The sequence below is a fragment of the Leuciscus leuciscus genome (genome assembly GCF_965113295.1).
Source record: "Leuciscus leuciscus genome assembly, chromosome: 5".
Taxonomy (NCBI): Eukaryota; Metazoa; Chordata; class Actinopteri; order Cypriniformes; family Leuciscidae; genus Leuciscus; species Leuciscus leuciscus.
Window position 1 is genome coordinate 14,527,002 of NC_138729.1, and position 16,021 is coordinate 14,543,022.

Genomic DNA, 16,021 nt, shown 5'->3' on the forward strand with positions numbered 1-16,021 from the left:
CCGAATGGTTCGAAGAACCAATGATTCTGCCGCCCCATGAAGACCTAAACTCTCTGCTGCAGAAGACATGAGCATAGTTCTCTCAGAACCGTCATCTAGGATGGCATACGTCTCCAGAGTCTTTCCTTTGTGGCTCAGAACTACCTTCACAATTTTCAGAAGAACAGAGTTCGGACCACTTGATCGGCTCAAATAAAATATCCTAGAATCTGGTTTGCGAACATTTACTTCATGCAGTACTCCTAAGTGACGATCTTGACACAATGGACATTTTCCTCTTAAGTCACACTTAGATGATCTATGGGCCCAACCACATCTCCAACAACGATTATTGTCAACAATCCATTTCCGTTTGGCTGCCGTATCGAAGCTTTGAAATTCAGGACAATGACTGAGATGATGATCATTACTGCCACAGCTTGCACATGATGGTTTAAGGCCCTCCTTCTTGCCGTGTCGCTGAATTTCGTAGTTTGCAGTTTCAGTGTTCTTTCTTTGAGTGGAATTAACTCCCTGACTTATGCCATGAAGAAAAGTAGCTGTGTGATATTGGGACTTGGTAGGCCTTGCTTCCCTTACCTGGTACTTTATACTTTTAGATTGTTCAAACACTTGGGTAGCTAGATTCTGACAATCTGCTTCCTCTTCCAACCAAACTGAAAAATTCACCAAGTTATAGGACTGGTCTGGTCGGGTGGTTTTGGCATATCTTGCAAAACTAGCAACCTGATGTGCTGGAAGTTTACTGAGTAACTGATGGACATGTGATGCACAAGATAATTCCTTCGCTCCTTCTTCATGATCCCAGGATTGAAGCATTCCCACAAGAGCTTGGACTCGTACAGCAAAGTCGCCGAATCCAACAGAATCTCCTGAACGTACAGCGGGTAAGTTCTTAATTGTAGCAATCTCTCGCAGAACCAACTGGTGGGGTTGCCCATATCTTTTCTGAAGAGCTTTTAAGGCAGTAGTATAAGGCTGGGAATGATGGGCATAAGCCAAGGCCAGAAGTCGAGCTGCCTCCAACTTCAAATGATCAAGAAGAATATGATACTTGTATTGCTCAGTTTCCTCTGAGGGTAACAAATTCTTTAAAGCCATATTCAGCATGGCAAACTCTTGGGGGACATCACTCTTCAAATATGGAAATGAAAGTCTTTCAATACGGGCTGACCTGGAAGGATGTAGAGCTGGCATACTTGTGTGGGGCACATTCACGGGTGAATGAATAGACATATGCTGGTTAGGTACCATCATTTGCATTCCAATTGGGGAAAGTGCAGTTATTTGATTCACATCTCTTTGCTGCCCCTGAGGTGCTGATGCAGTGGTTATAACTCTGGGTATCAAAGGATTCTGATGGAACATGATGGAAGGATTATCTTGCTGCGGTACAGTTCTAGTTGTCTGCTGTTCTAAAGAAGTTTGATGTGAATGACCAAGAGAAGCATAAGTAAATCCAGCTGATAAATCTCTAGGAGGCAACGTTGCAACCCTTGAAGGAACTGGTGGAATATTTTGGATATGAGATGGATAGAATACTGGATAAGGAAAATCAGGTAGATATGGAGGCCTTAACAATCCTCCATTTGGAGGGAAGGTTGGCCAACTTGGAGGCATCCACGGAAGACCAGGCATACAAAATGCATTTCCTTGCATTTGATCAGGCGGCCAAAGGCTTTGATCCCTTCCTACTTGTTGATCACTGGGATAAAAACTGGGATTCATTTGATGATGACTGACTGAAGATGAAAGACCATTACGTTGTTGCTGAGTTAAGCCTTCACCCATTACATTGGGATGCATTAACCCCCTGAGGTCTACGGTATCGCCGGCGATACCAGCTCGCTTTTTTTTTATCAATGTAAAAGAAACTCATAAATACTCTGTTGACTTTGATTTTCCATAGGAGTTTCATACATCAATCGATTCTGTTAAATGTGTATTATTTTTGTGCATACTCACAATAAAAACAAAGTGTTGTGCTTTTTGCCAAATAAAGAAAAATAAACACGAAGCGAGTTCTGCCTTCTCTCTGCCAGTGAAGTCCATTCTGAAACGCGTCCGAAAATGAACAATAACTGAGCGAATACTCAGTCAAACAGGCATACAGACACACAGGCATGAAGCTTGAATTCTCTTCTTTTAAATGAAGTAATTTATATGAAAAACAAATATTCTCATCTTGTGAAATCTGTATTAAAAGAGAGCGATTCCAGTCGAGCTCATCTCATCTCATTACGTTATAATCGGCCACGCCCACGGAGAGCGCGCGCTATTCAAACGCAAATGACTGAGACGATCCCATACAAACTGTGAACGCCCACATATCAGCTCGAGAAAACACATCAAGTTTATTCAGATAAGTGTACTTGTCTACACTGTCTCGCAGCGCTGTGAGGAATAATAATAATGGAAAACTTACCTCAGAAGTGCTGGTATTTCGAGGAGCAACGGATGGAATAATGTAGTAAGTTTTTTTTTTCATTCTCAAGTAAATCGCGTTTCTGTGTGAATGAATGAACGCAGAGATGCGCTGTTTACCACAACTCGCAAAAAGACGGTTTAAATTTGAATTGCGTTTCTGTGTGTGAATAAATGATCTGCTTTTAGCAAACTATTTTGCTATACTGAGTAAAATCGATTGAAATATGTTGAAATAAAATGTATTTGTATAAGCAACGTATTAAACTGCAAATTAACATTTATATTCCTTATAATAAAAACGAAAGACCTATGTTACAGACAAATGAAAGACAACATTTCGTTGATTAGTTTTGGATAGATTACACATTTTTACTGTAAAATATCTGCCACCTCAAATAAGCTTTTGTTTGCCAATTTTTGCTAATATGTTAAATATAGTATGTTTTGTCAATGTAGGCTATATTCGAAGTTTGAAATATGTATGATAAAATGTATACTTTAGTTTTTACAAAGAAATATTACACTTCAATTGTTGTTGTAATTGTAACCTTTTTAATAAAAAAAAATATATTTACAAGGTAGATGTAAACAAATTTTAAAAGGTAAATATAAGCATTTTCTTTAAATAATTTTTATTGTGTTTTATTATTGACAAATTTGGGGAGAGGATACATATTCCAAAACTGAAAATACAGTATGAGAATTAACTGCACAATTAATAGACATGTTTTCCTTGGATATTATACAATTTGCAAGCAAAATTAAAAAAATAAATAAAATTGACATGCTTCCAACTGTGAACCAATTTGGTAGAATATATATATATATATATATATATATATATTGTTCTTGCATTCTTTCTTGTGGCTATAGGTGACACACCTGAATGAATGGCTCATTAAGTATGCGGGCCCCATTGTCTCCTAAGGTGTGAACCACTACATATGCATGATGCTGTTGAATGGTTGACGCCCCTTGCGCATATTGCCTTTACAAACAAAAAGTGTTTTACAAGATTTAAATTGTGTTATGTGAATGATAAGGGCAGGATGATTTTCACATCATTTTGAAGAAAAAACTCTAGGCAAAGACATCAATTAGTCAAAAGTCTTATTGACACGTATTTAGTATGTGTTTTGTGGCCTTATTTCAGAAACTTTAGTTTTTAGTTTTTTCAATAACCATGCATAAACATTATTCTCTCAAAAATACAAACATGTACATGCATGTTGCTCACATATTATGGTAGCCCTGTTTGTGCTAAATAGAGTGTAATTATACCTTTGCCATTAATATGTTTATAAGCAACTGAAAAAAGCACAAATGTCAGGGCATGTCAGAACATCTCAAGGACCCCAAAAACCCCTCAGACCTCAGAGGGTTAAAGGTTGTGACCTGAGGTTATCTGGGAGAGGAACTGAGAGCCTAACAGGTGGACATGGATCAGAAAGCTGCTGGTGTTGTCTCTCTGATGGCCCTCTAGTGGTGGCTGCTGAGGAAGTAGGCATTGAAGAGGTAGGTGGCACATACTGAGATGAGGGCAAAGTATTTTGTCTCTGAACTTTTGGTGGTGTAGAAAGCACATTATCCTGCTTGGTTTGATGTCGTCGCATACATTCACTCAACTCATCCACAATAGAATCTCTGGCGTTCATCTCGTCTTGCTGGTTTGCTTGTATGGGGATATGAACAGGGGATGCTTGAATAGAACTGCATTCAGAACCAGTAGAAAATGAAGAATTTATTTTCCTTTGCATATCCTTCATCATGTGTCCCACATCCAACAACATTCCTTTCATTTGTTTAATATCCTCAGACAAAGACTTCACCTCATTTTGAGTAGCAGTAATGGAAGCTCCTTGTGATGCAACCAAATGGCTCAAATCTTCTGGCTGGTGTGACAATTGTCCAACTGGATGCATTGAAGGATTTAACGGAGTCATCATATAATCTTTGTGCCATCTTGGAGGTTTTACAATCCTTGATGAACGTTTAGGTTTCACACAGTCATCCTCAGTCTCCATTCCAGTAGCCTCTCCGGCTCGAAGGACCATGTAGAAATTTAGCAGAAATTCTAGGCTGATTTGGCTGTTGCTACTGGAATGGTGGGTCCATTAAAACTCATTCAGTCATCAAGTACTTTTCCCAGTTTATTTGTGGTGACATATAGGAGTAGACATTTCACAGACGGTAGTGATGGTAATTGTTGGTTTCTAAAACCCATAAACAAAACCATTAATAAATACAAACACACTTGCAAATCTTAAATCATACATCTGAAATCAGCTTTAACAATCAAATGAGTATAACATTAAAGAGCTACTAAACATAACTAGAATTCAATATATCATATAAAACACATAATCCTTTAAACTAAACAAACAATCAAAAAGGAAACTTACATGGTCAACAACGCAACAATTCCACACAAGCCATGTCTGAACAACAGCTTTTGGTTCAAACAAGAGGAGACTGAAACATAATTAGTAAGGGGCCACAGGTGCTCTTTATCAAGACTCAGTCAGCCAATCAGATCACAGCAGGATTTTCTACAGTACATGATTCAAGTTTTTCTGAATTTCTTTGTTATGATTATTATTATTTATTTAGTATATTCCCTTTTCATATTTGATCCATGTATTTTTGTCTTTTTCCTGATTTCAAACTAAAATGAATAAATACAATAAACATCAACTAATTTTTACAAACTATTCCATGGATGGAATTCAGAATAAATTCAAAGAATGTGTTTCCATTTCATATAGACAGAAGGACTCGGAAGAGGGACAGGGACACGTCGGTTGAGAGGATGCTGCTTCAGACATTGCAGACACCAGCCCCAGCCGCAGCTCAATCCACAGAGGATGAGCTTTTCTTCCAAAGCCTGCTTCCTTCCTTACAACGGTTGCCTCAACAACAAAAAGAATTTGTTACATTTCAGATTCATAAATTGATTTATGAATCAAACACCGTGACACTGAATCTGGAGCCAGTATAAGGTTGGTAACCATTGCAAGGAAGGAAGTAGGCTTTGTCTGTTTTTTTATACAGTACGTTTAAATAATTTGCTCACCTCAAAAATGAAATTTCCTGCTAATTTACTCACCCTAATGCCATCCAAGATGTTCATGTGTTTCTTTCTTCAGTGGAAAAGAAATTATTATTTTTTTTTGAGAAATCAATTTGAGAAATTAATAAAGAGGATCAAAGCTTAAAATTTATTTTCCACTGAGGAAAGAAAGACATGAACATCTTGGATGGCATTGGGGTGAGCAAATTATCAGGAAATTTCATTTTTTAGGTGAACTAATGCTTTAAGTTGCACATACAGTTTATATTTTTTTGTTTTTCAATTCTCGAATGTTCACTAATAGGTTTTTAAAGTGTTAAAGTAATTTGTTTATTTTAATTTGAACTGTTTGTTTGTTTTTGTTTTACCTATATATATATATATATATATATATATATATATATATATATATATATATATATATATATATATATATAATGGTAACAAATATGTGCCTTTCTATAAGCATGACTCAAGTGTGACTACAAGTATGTTGGAGTAATTCATTTATTTATATCATTTTTGTGTGTATTTTTTTATCATCACATATGTGCACAAATCAGTTTAAGTATTAAAGCAGTTTGTTTGAGAATGAACTGATTGTTTTTGTTTTTATTTAATAAAAATATATTTAATATATAAATAAATTTAATAATAAATTTAATAACAATATATAGACACAGTGTAAAGTGCTTGTGCACTAGACAGCATCTTGCCATGCAACAGTTCTCTCTGCAGAGAAGTAGGATGTGAAGACCTCCCTGACCCTGACAGCCTCTCTAGCGGAATTGTTTGCAGAAAGTCTTCCCAGACCTGGCAGCGGCTCCACCTCACCAACTGGGATGATCCTCCTCTCCTCAGGTGTCTGGGATGTCCTGCGCAGAAAATTATGGAGAACGCAGGTGGCTTTGATGCACATCTCAGCAACATCCTGGTGGACCTCAATGGCCCGCCTGTACATTCTCCACTGGGATGAAAGGATCCCAAAGGCATTTTCAACCACCAATCTAGCCCGGGACAGACGATAGTTGTACACTCTACGCTCTCTTGGAAGGATGCGCCCGGGGAAGGGTCTCATGAGGTTTTTCCGTAGTGGAAAAGCCTCATCAGCGACAAACACATGTGGCTGGGGTCCTCGGTGGTCAGCTCCTGGTAGTGGCAGGTCAGCAGGGAGTTGGAGGGTACCTGATTGTAGTGCTTTACCAAAAGTGGAGTTGGCAAGTATTCCACCATCGCTGGTTCTTCCGTAGCCCCCGACATCAATTACCCTGAAACAATATTGGGCATCCACAACTGCCAACAGAACTAAGGAATATGTTCCCTTGTAATTAAAAAACTGGGATCCTGAGTTGGGAGGTGCTTTGAGGACAACATGTTTACCATCAAGTGCACCACAGCAGAGGGGAAAATTCCACCTCTCTTCAAACTTTACTGCAATTGACCTCCACTCTTCTGTGGTGGGCACAGGCATGAAATCTTCTACAAGACTGTCCCATATTGCAGCGGCAACATCAGGGACAATCATGGACACTGTAGAGACCCCAACACGGAAGCTGTTGGCAATTGTCCTAAATGAGTCACCTGTGGCAAGGTATCTGTAGCATAGAAAACATGTAAAATCAGTTTTGGTGCAGATTACATTTTTTATATGTTTTGGGTTGTTAGTATTTATTACTATTTTTAATTATGTTACCTTAATGTTTTTTTTAATATAAAGTATTTAAAATAGGCTACATTTATGTAGCCTATATTTGGAGCAATAAATGTAGGCCTATTTTAAGTAGATGTTGGTAGGCTATATATTTTTTAATAGGTAGGCTATATTGAGAAGCTACAGTGCTGATCGATCCAAACTCTGTTCAGAAAATCTTTTTCCCCTTATCATTTTATGGCCTGACAAAACAGACTTATTAATATTTAGAGTCTATACAAATAAACATAATTCATTTGTTTCGGCATGTTTTCATTACATTGGACAATATATACTATCATTTCATATTGGAATTAAATCACAGCAAAAATGATAGATAGGCTATGCTGTATATTTATTGGTATTGACGTTATTTTATGAAATTGCCCCGCCCTTACCTCAGACAGATGGAAAGGCGCTCCGCAGCTGAGACAGATCGCCTGTAGTTGGTGTCCATTCGTGAAATCCTGTCAGAAACCCTATCTAGCAAGGTATCAAACTGGGCACCCGTCATTCTCATATAACGCTGGAAGCGACTATCATCCCGGCGCAGTTCCTTTAAAAGACGGTGAAATTCACCAAGTTTAGTGCGTTTCTGGATGGTGCTGTGAACCCAGACACGTCGACATTTGGATGTCCTCCGTTTTTGGATCTTCCACAACAAATACAAAGCAGCAATACGTCTTATTCTAGACATGACGGAAACGTACGGCAGAAATAAAGTGTTGTTGTTGTTGTTGATACTCTTTTTGGCGGGATATTTATTCGCTAGTGACACGGACGCGCGAATGGATTAAAATGTGCAAGCGTCTAACTAGCCTTTAATTAGTGTTTGGGGTCATACAGACCCCAATGGATTTTTCCTTCATTTTTTAAAAGTGTTAACTTCATCTCAGGGGCATGAAACTCTGGGACTTTTCCTAAATAATCTATCTAAACATGCACAAAAAAACTGGGCTTGATTTGGTTGTTCTAAAGGTGTGTAATTTTTTTTTACCTTTTAAGGTGTTTGGGGTCAAAATGACCCCACATTGAAAATGAATGGGAAAATGAAAAAAATGACTTTTTTTTATTTTATTTGTCCAAAAAATAAAAGTAAATCCATTATAAATCTGAAAATTTCTACATAGAAACCAAGGTCTGGTCCTAGAGCATAAATAAAAAGTAGAGTGAACTTTCTATCTCATACACACACACACACACACACACACACACACACACACACACACACACACACACACACACACACACACACACACACACACACACACACACACACACACACACAAACACACAAATGTATGTGTTTGCAACAGAGAGCATTTTTACAGAAATTGGCAAATAAAATAAACAAAACTGGCATAAATCTAAAAGAAATTACATTTAAATCAAGGTCTGGTCCTAGAGCATAAACCCAAAGTGGAACGAACTTTCTATCTCATACACACACACACACACACACACACACACACACACACACACACACACACACACACACACACACACACACACACACACACACACACAACACACACACATGTATGTCACTGCAACAGAGAGTATTTTTATAGAAATTGGCAAATAAAATAAACAAAACTGGCATAAATCTAAAAAAAAATTACATTTAAATCAAGGTCTGGTCCTAGAGCATAAACCCAAAGTGGAACGAACTTTCTATCTCATACACACACACACACACACACACACACAAACACACACAAACACACACTTACTTTCACAGTATGTCACTGCAACAGAGAGCATTTTTATAGAAATTGCCAAATAAAATCAACTAAACTGGCATAAATCTATAAAATGTCAAAATGCCCCCCCCCAATTTATGGCCTAGTTATGTATTTGTGCAGTAAATAGGTAAAAAAACGTCAAAATTTCCACAAAAACACAGCATAAATGGATAGTTTAGAAGTAAATAAAAAAAAAGATATATAGTTTTCCATATAAAAAAATTATATTTCCTTATGCAATTGCTCTTTAAAAGTTTGGGGTCAAAATGACCCCAAACACCTTAAGTGTTGTCCTTTTAACAGTGATTAAAGGCTAGACGCGATAGACGCGAATTTGACGCTCGATTCGCGTTCGGTGTGAACGCACCATAAGGCCGGGTTCACACCGGACGCCGAAGCGACTCGAAAGCGGCGCGGAACGGAGGCCGCTTCCTTTCGGCGCCCATGTTAACCTATGGTGTCGTTCACACCAGACGCGGAGTGCCGCGGCATGCCGCGGCCGGCCCGCGCCGTGAAGCGCCAGTTTCGGCGTCTGGTCTATTTTTTGCGCGACCGCGAGTGATCCGCGTCCATTCCGGCAGGAAGTCACACCAAGAAACACGAGACATCCGGTCAATTGTCAAAATAAATGCAATTTTCAAATTAAAATACCGCGAGTGACAAATGCGATCATATTTGTATATCTAAACAGACTAGAAAGACAAAGAAAAAAACTGTCTACCATATTCTCTCTCTGGCTGCGTGTGTGTCTCGACAACGGATTCATAAAAGAAGTGTACAAACTTCTTGGTTACAGAAACATGGTGTATTCATTTTATGAGGTTATTTACTTACCCATGATGTAAAAAATAGCTCTGAATAAACAACAACGAAGCGCTTGTCGACCGCCGCGGAGAATACGCGTCTGGTGTGAACAGGCAGGCGCCGGACCGCGCGTGATTTTCCGTTCCGCGCCGCTTCTGCATCCAAAGCGACTCGAAAGCGGCGCGGAACGGAGGCCGCTTCCTTTCGGCGCCCATGTTAACCTATGGTGTCGTTCACACCAGATGCGGAGCGCCGTGGCCAGCCCGCGCCGTGAAGCGCCAGTTTCAGCGTCTGGTCTATTTTTTGCGCGACCGCGAGTGATCCGCGTCCATTCCGGCAGGAAGTCACACCAAGAAACACGAGACATCCGGTCAATTGTCAAAATATAAGCAATTTTCAAATTAAAATACCGCGAGTGACAAATGTGATCATATTTGTGTATCTAAACAGAGTAGAAAGATGAAAACAAACAAAGAAAAAAACTGTCTACCATATTCTCTCTAGCTGCGTGTGTGTCTCAACAACGGATTAATAAAAGAAGTGATTTTCCATTCCGCGCCGCTTCGGCGTCCGGTGTGAACCAGGCGTCATTTGTACAGTGCTGTTGGACCTAAAAGACCCATTTCCTATTTTTAAACCCTTCATATTAACACAGTTATGCTGTTCTTGAACATATTTTATCTCTAAACTATAACATGAATTTATAAAATGTACATTTTCTTTATGTAGACTATATAGGCTATTGAAAATCTGCATGTCCGAAAAATATTTTAACACTGTCATGTTGTAATTTTAACTGCATTGTTGCTTTCTGTATACCGTTTTTTTTTTCTGTTTAAATTGCATAAATCTGTCAATTCTACAAATTAATATGATTATTTTAACTCATTCTTACAGTAAAATCAACATTTTTGTTTGGTTCAGTATTTTACAACAGCATTTGTACTATTTTCAAAATATTACTGTAAATGTAACAAAATGTCATTGTTTTTCTATTTACAAAATTTTGATGTCATGATTTTACAGAATTACACAGGTAATTTCACAGACATTTTTGTTAGCAAGCCATTTTTCCGGGGGTTTTCGGTCAATTTCTTGCATTTTTTCCCCCTTATGAACAACAACTTTTGGTACACGATAAAAACAAAGAGTGACATTAATTGGTAGCAGGGGATCCAAAAATAATATCAAAATATGTTTTTTAACAATTTCAGTGAAGACATAAAACAATCAAATTCTAATTTAAACATCTTAAATATTGGGGATGAATTTAAAAATTTTTGTTTATGAATATAACATTTTGCCAACAGTATAAATAAATTAACAAGACCTTTGTTAACTTTGTTTTCATAATACACAATAATAAAGTCAGAATTCTAAGGAAAAAAAAGACTGATTTTTTTTTTACAAACCTTTTTAAAAAGAATAGTTTATATCTCACAATTCTGACTTTATAACACGCAATTGCGACTTTCCCACCCAGCAAAAACTCGTTGAAAAGACGTCGAAAAGACGACATTGCCAGTCGTCTAAACAACGTTAAAATTTGGTTGAAAAGTGAAAGGTGAAAAGCCGTCTTTTTCAGGTCGTTGAAAAGACGCCAATAAAATGACGTCCCAATCGCGTCTAAATTAGGTTGTAAAGTGAGTTGAAAAGACGTCTTTTTCAGGCCTAATTTCAACCGTGAATTCATGATTATATTTAATATTCATAATAAGAAAATTCACAAAATAAGTAGCAAACCATTTATTGACACACCAAATACATCTTTCACATAAAAAACACTTTCCTGATCACATCTTAAGCCTGCATTTGATCAAGCATACCCTAAAAAACAGTTATATTGTGAAATATTACTACATTAAAAATAACTTTTCATAAATATACATGTAAATATATAAAGTGTGTAATTTATTCCTGATGCAAAGCTGAATTTTCAGCATCATTACTTCAGTCTTCAGTGTCACATGATCCTTCAGAATCCTTCAGAATGATGATTTGATTCTCAAGAAACATTTATCATTATTATCAGTTGTACGGCTTCATATTTTTGTGGAAACTATGATACAGTTTTCAGTATTCTTTGAATAGAACTTTCAAAAGAGCAACATTTATTTGAAACATTATTTTTTTAAACAATTTAAAAGTTTTTACTGTGACTTTTGATCAAATGAATCTATCTTTTCTGTATAAACATTTTTTCAAAACAATAAATCTTTCAAATATTGAAAATGTTTATAAAACAGAACAATGACCAATTATAACCACATTAGAAAACATTAAAGGAATAGTTCACACAAAAATGTAAATTCTGTCATTAATTACTTACCCTCATGTCGCTCCAAACCCATAAGACTTTTGTGGAGAGCACAAATGAAGATATTTTTAACAGATGTCTTGTGTGCGCAAACAATTACATCTTTATTCACAAATGATGTATCTCAGACGCATGTTGCACCATGAGATGGCCGGCTCTCTCGCCAACACAACACTGATGAATCGTGGTGCTCCGTCAACACGTGTCAAAGATGTATATTTTGTGAATAAAGATGCAATGGGTTTTTTTTTGCACACACAAACAATTCACTTCACTTCATAAAGTTGAGGTTAAACCACTGGAGTCATATTGATTATTGTTATAATGTCTTTACTACCTTGGAAGTTGTAGTTGCATAAACTGTGAAATGGAGGGACAGAAAGCTCTCAGATTTCATTAAAAAGATCTACATTTGTGTTTCAAAGATGAACGAAAGTTTTACAGGTTTGCAACGACATGAAGGTGAGTGATGAAAATGTTTGGTAATGTTTGACGCATTAGGTAAATCAGTTCCTCAGGGGCACGAGTAGATCTCTTCCTGATCTCTGATCTTCTGCTCCTTCCACCATCCCAGTCCTGGATTATTGAGCCACGACAGAAGTTTCCACTTTGAATGCTTTAGCCTGGCTGTTTTTTCTCCAGCATCTAAAGTGAGAAAGAGAACAATAACCAAAATGTAAATGTAAAAAAACAATGGTTGTCCAAAATGTGAAGTATACACTTGAGGTTTCCCTCTACATATTTGTGCAAGATTTCAGTCATAGATAAATTGTAAATGTTTGCTTGATTAGACATTACCTGTCTAGCGACGTATGTTTATGCTAAAATATAATATTGGTTTGTGTTTTAAAATCAGCTATCACATGTCATTTTGTAGCGAACTGTCTCGTGTGATAAAGTTTTATGCTTCAGAACTTCCGATAACATATGGCGCTTTTTCACTACACAGTACCAGCTCGCCTCGGCTCTGTTTGGTTTTCCACTGTGTAAAAGTTGTACCTGTACCTGCTTCCAGGTACTTTTTTTCGTACCACCTCCGGCGAGGTTCTGAGCGAGCTGAGGCGATACTAAAATGTGACGTGAAAAAACACAGCAGACTGCTGATTGGTCAGAGAGAATCGTCACTATTCACTGCGTCATCATTCCACGCGCCAGACGGAGTATCCTAAATAAAAAACAGCAAAAACAAAAACAGCATACACACGATTTCCTCCATTGTCCTGTGCGTGTGGGTAGCGGGTGTGTCTCGCGTAGAAGATTAAGTCACGGCAGTTTCCTGCGGCGTCGCTATGACGACTAGGTACTATTAATTGTGGAGGTAATATCTGCAATGGAAAACGGAGCGAAAAGCGAGACGAGACAAGGCGAGTCGAGTCGAGCTGGTACTGGTAATGGAAAAGCGCCAATAGTGAGTTTTTAGGGAGCGAATGTTTCAGTGCACTGTAAGGATTTTGTGATAAAGACATCCCTTAACCACTGACTACTGAGCTAGGGCCTGAGTGATATGCACCCAGAGTTTAGCACCTTAATTAGCTTGTTCAGGTGTGCTGGACTAGGTTGGAGTAAACCTCTGCATGTAAGTGGACCTTGAGAGACAATGTTGAGATCTCCTGCAATATGTTCTGAACTTACAACACTGGTGTCCAGACCAAAGTTCTGCAGAGTTTCTGGTGATCCTGGATCAGCTGCTCAGGTCTGCTTAATTGGGTTTGGAGCTAAACTCTGTGATCAGGACTAGATGGCAAACAATACTGTAAAGGGGAGAAGACAAACAATATTATTTTGTTATAATTTGTTCTGTGTTCATCTGCTTACCTGTACAAAGTATGCATCATGAATAAGAGGAATATATTGAATTTGATCTTTTAACACTGTTTTACTACATTAATACTAACTACAAACCTGATAAAAATGACTGGGCAGTCTTATCTTGCCCTCCAGGTGGGCGTAATGGTGTGACGTCACGTGATAACTATGAATTAACCATACAGTGCGTACTTTTAGGTTAAATAAATTAGCTTATTTCCATTCATCCATTGACCAATTGTCAGCAAAACCATTACAAAACTATCAAAATATCTCATCTACACATAAGATGTGATTAAAAGCCCAAACTTACAGCTCACGTTACCTCTAGTTAGCTAGATGCTAACGGACTTTTTAAAAGACACGAAACCATTTCTATAAAGTAAATATTCAATGGAAGCGAGTGATTTACATGAAAGAAAGTCTCAGAAACATTTGTATGTACTATTTGTGTAATTATATGGACTAAACTTACCTTAAAGTAGTTCAAACAACAGTGAGAGACGGAGTTTCGCTGATTGTCAGTTGAGCTGCTGTCTCGTTTCCATGGTAACGCCCTCAGCTCCAGTTCGGTTCAAATGCGGCTTGAATGTTCAGCGTGCGCGCGACCATTAAAACACGTAGAAGTCACGCAGCATTTACATACATTTAGATTGATGGGGTGAAAATGTGAATTATTTGATAATCAGCAAAAATATCCTGAAACTTGATATATTATTAAATGGATAGTAGGTCTGTGGCCATCGCAAACTGTAAATGGAATGAAAATATGAAAGAACTGAAAATGTAAAACAATACAATGGGCAGCGCCAGAGAATTTTTAACGCATGTGCTGAGGGGGTGCTAGATCATTGACAGGGAGATCTGCGCAAAACTTGGCCACTAAATATTTAATGATCACAATTAAAGTTTTAATTTTATTAAATTGAACAAGCGCAACATTCAGCATTCAATCAAATATTCTAAAAGATGTAGGCTATTATTAAAGGGATAGTTCACCCAAAAATGAAAATTCTGTCATCATTTACTCACCCTCAAGTTGTTTCAAACCTGTAAGAATTTCTTTTTTCTCCTGAACACAAAAGAAGATATTTTGAAAAATGTCTGTAACCAAACAGTTGATGGACCCCATTGACTTCCATAGTATTTTTTTTTTCCTACTATGGAAGTCAATGGGGTCCATCAACTGTTTGGTTACAGACATTTTTCAAAATATCATCTTTTGTGTTCAGCAGAAAAAAGAAATAATGTTATTTCAACATAATATCTTGTTATTTCGACATATGTGTGCGTGCAACAAGCAAGATGATTTGTAAATCCAGTGCATTAGGCTGCAAAGATGAAGTTGACGATCTCCGTAGTGAACGCGCCTATAGAGAGAAATGCACATAATGGATTACATAATCAGAGAGTAGCCTTTTTCTTTTCGTTTTGAATTATTTCGTTTAAAGACATTTCAAGCTTTGTGTATTTGATGTATTTCTCATGTCTGTGTGAGGCATACACTGAGTTTCGTTAAGTTAGGATGAGATGCGCTCCAGTTAACGTGCAATGCAAGTGACCGCGCGGGCGCCTCCATTATTATATATTCTCTTTTATAGGCCTATTTGCTTCTTTGGTTGATGAAAAATTGATTAAAATTAAGATACAATTTATACAAAACGAAATTCACTTTAAAGAAAGGTTTTCTACAAAACAAAACGTAATGAAGTGGTCAAAATCATGTCTGACCCGCTCCATGTCTCATATTGCACATCCTATCTTACTCGTGCTGTTCACTTTTCATAAATCAACATAAATGAAAAAACAAACAAAAAAACATTAAAATATTTTAACAAATATGACACTAAATGTGCTTATTTAATGGCTATAACAGTATAGTAGCTAGGCCTACAGACTCTCTATTTGTACAAATTGCATTTAATTCAGAATTTTGCACACACAATTGAAAGGCATTTGTTCAAATCAAGTTCACGGATAATTGTGCGTGCATTTATTAATCATTATGATACTAAAATAATAACAAAGTAGGCTATGCTATGTACAAAAAATCAGATGAGCCCAGAATATGAACGCAACGTTTAATTACACGTTAAGCATTTTCCTCCCATAGAAAACCATTATAAGAACGCTTAATGTGGCTTAATACAGATTAGAATGTC

The 16,021-nt window shown here is 37.3% G+C and overlaps 1 protein-coding gene across 1 annotated transcript; it reads right to left on the reverse strand.

The window, feature by feature from the left end:
• Positions 1-5,942: 5,942 nt before the first annotated feature.
• On the reverse strand, positions 5,943-8,000 carry LOC309499865 (uncharacterized protein). Its single transcript, XM_082171340.1, has 2 exons — positions 7,586-8,000; positions 5,943-7,092 (listed from the first exon to the last, which is right to left on the reverse strand). The coding sequence occupies exons 1-2, from the start codon at positions 7,882-7,884 to the stop codon at positions 6,198-6,200; spliced, it is 1,194 nt and encodes a 397-aa protein (XP_082027466.1). The 5' UTR covers positions 7,885-8,000; the 3' UTR covers positions 5,943-6,197.
• Positions 8,001-16,021: the final 8,021 nt, after the last annotated feature.

Coding starts and splice junctions, on each gene's coding strand:
- LOC309499865 (XM_082171340.1), bottom strand. CDS start 7,884: ATGTCTAGAATAAGACGTATTGCTGCTTTGTATTTGTTGTGGAAGATC. Junction 7,093..7,585: donor CGCCTTTCCATCTGTCTGAG/GTAAGGGCGGGG, acceptor TCTATGCTACAG/ATACCTTGCCACAGGTGACT.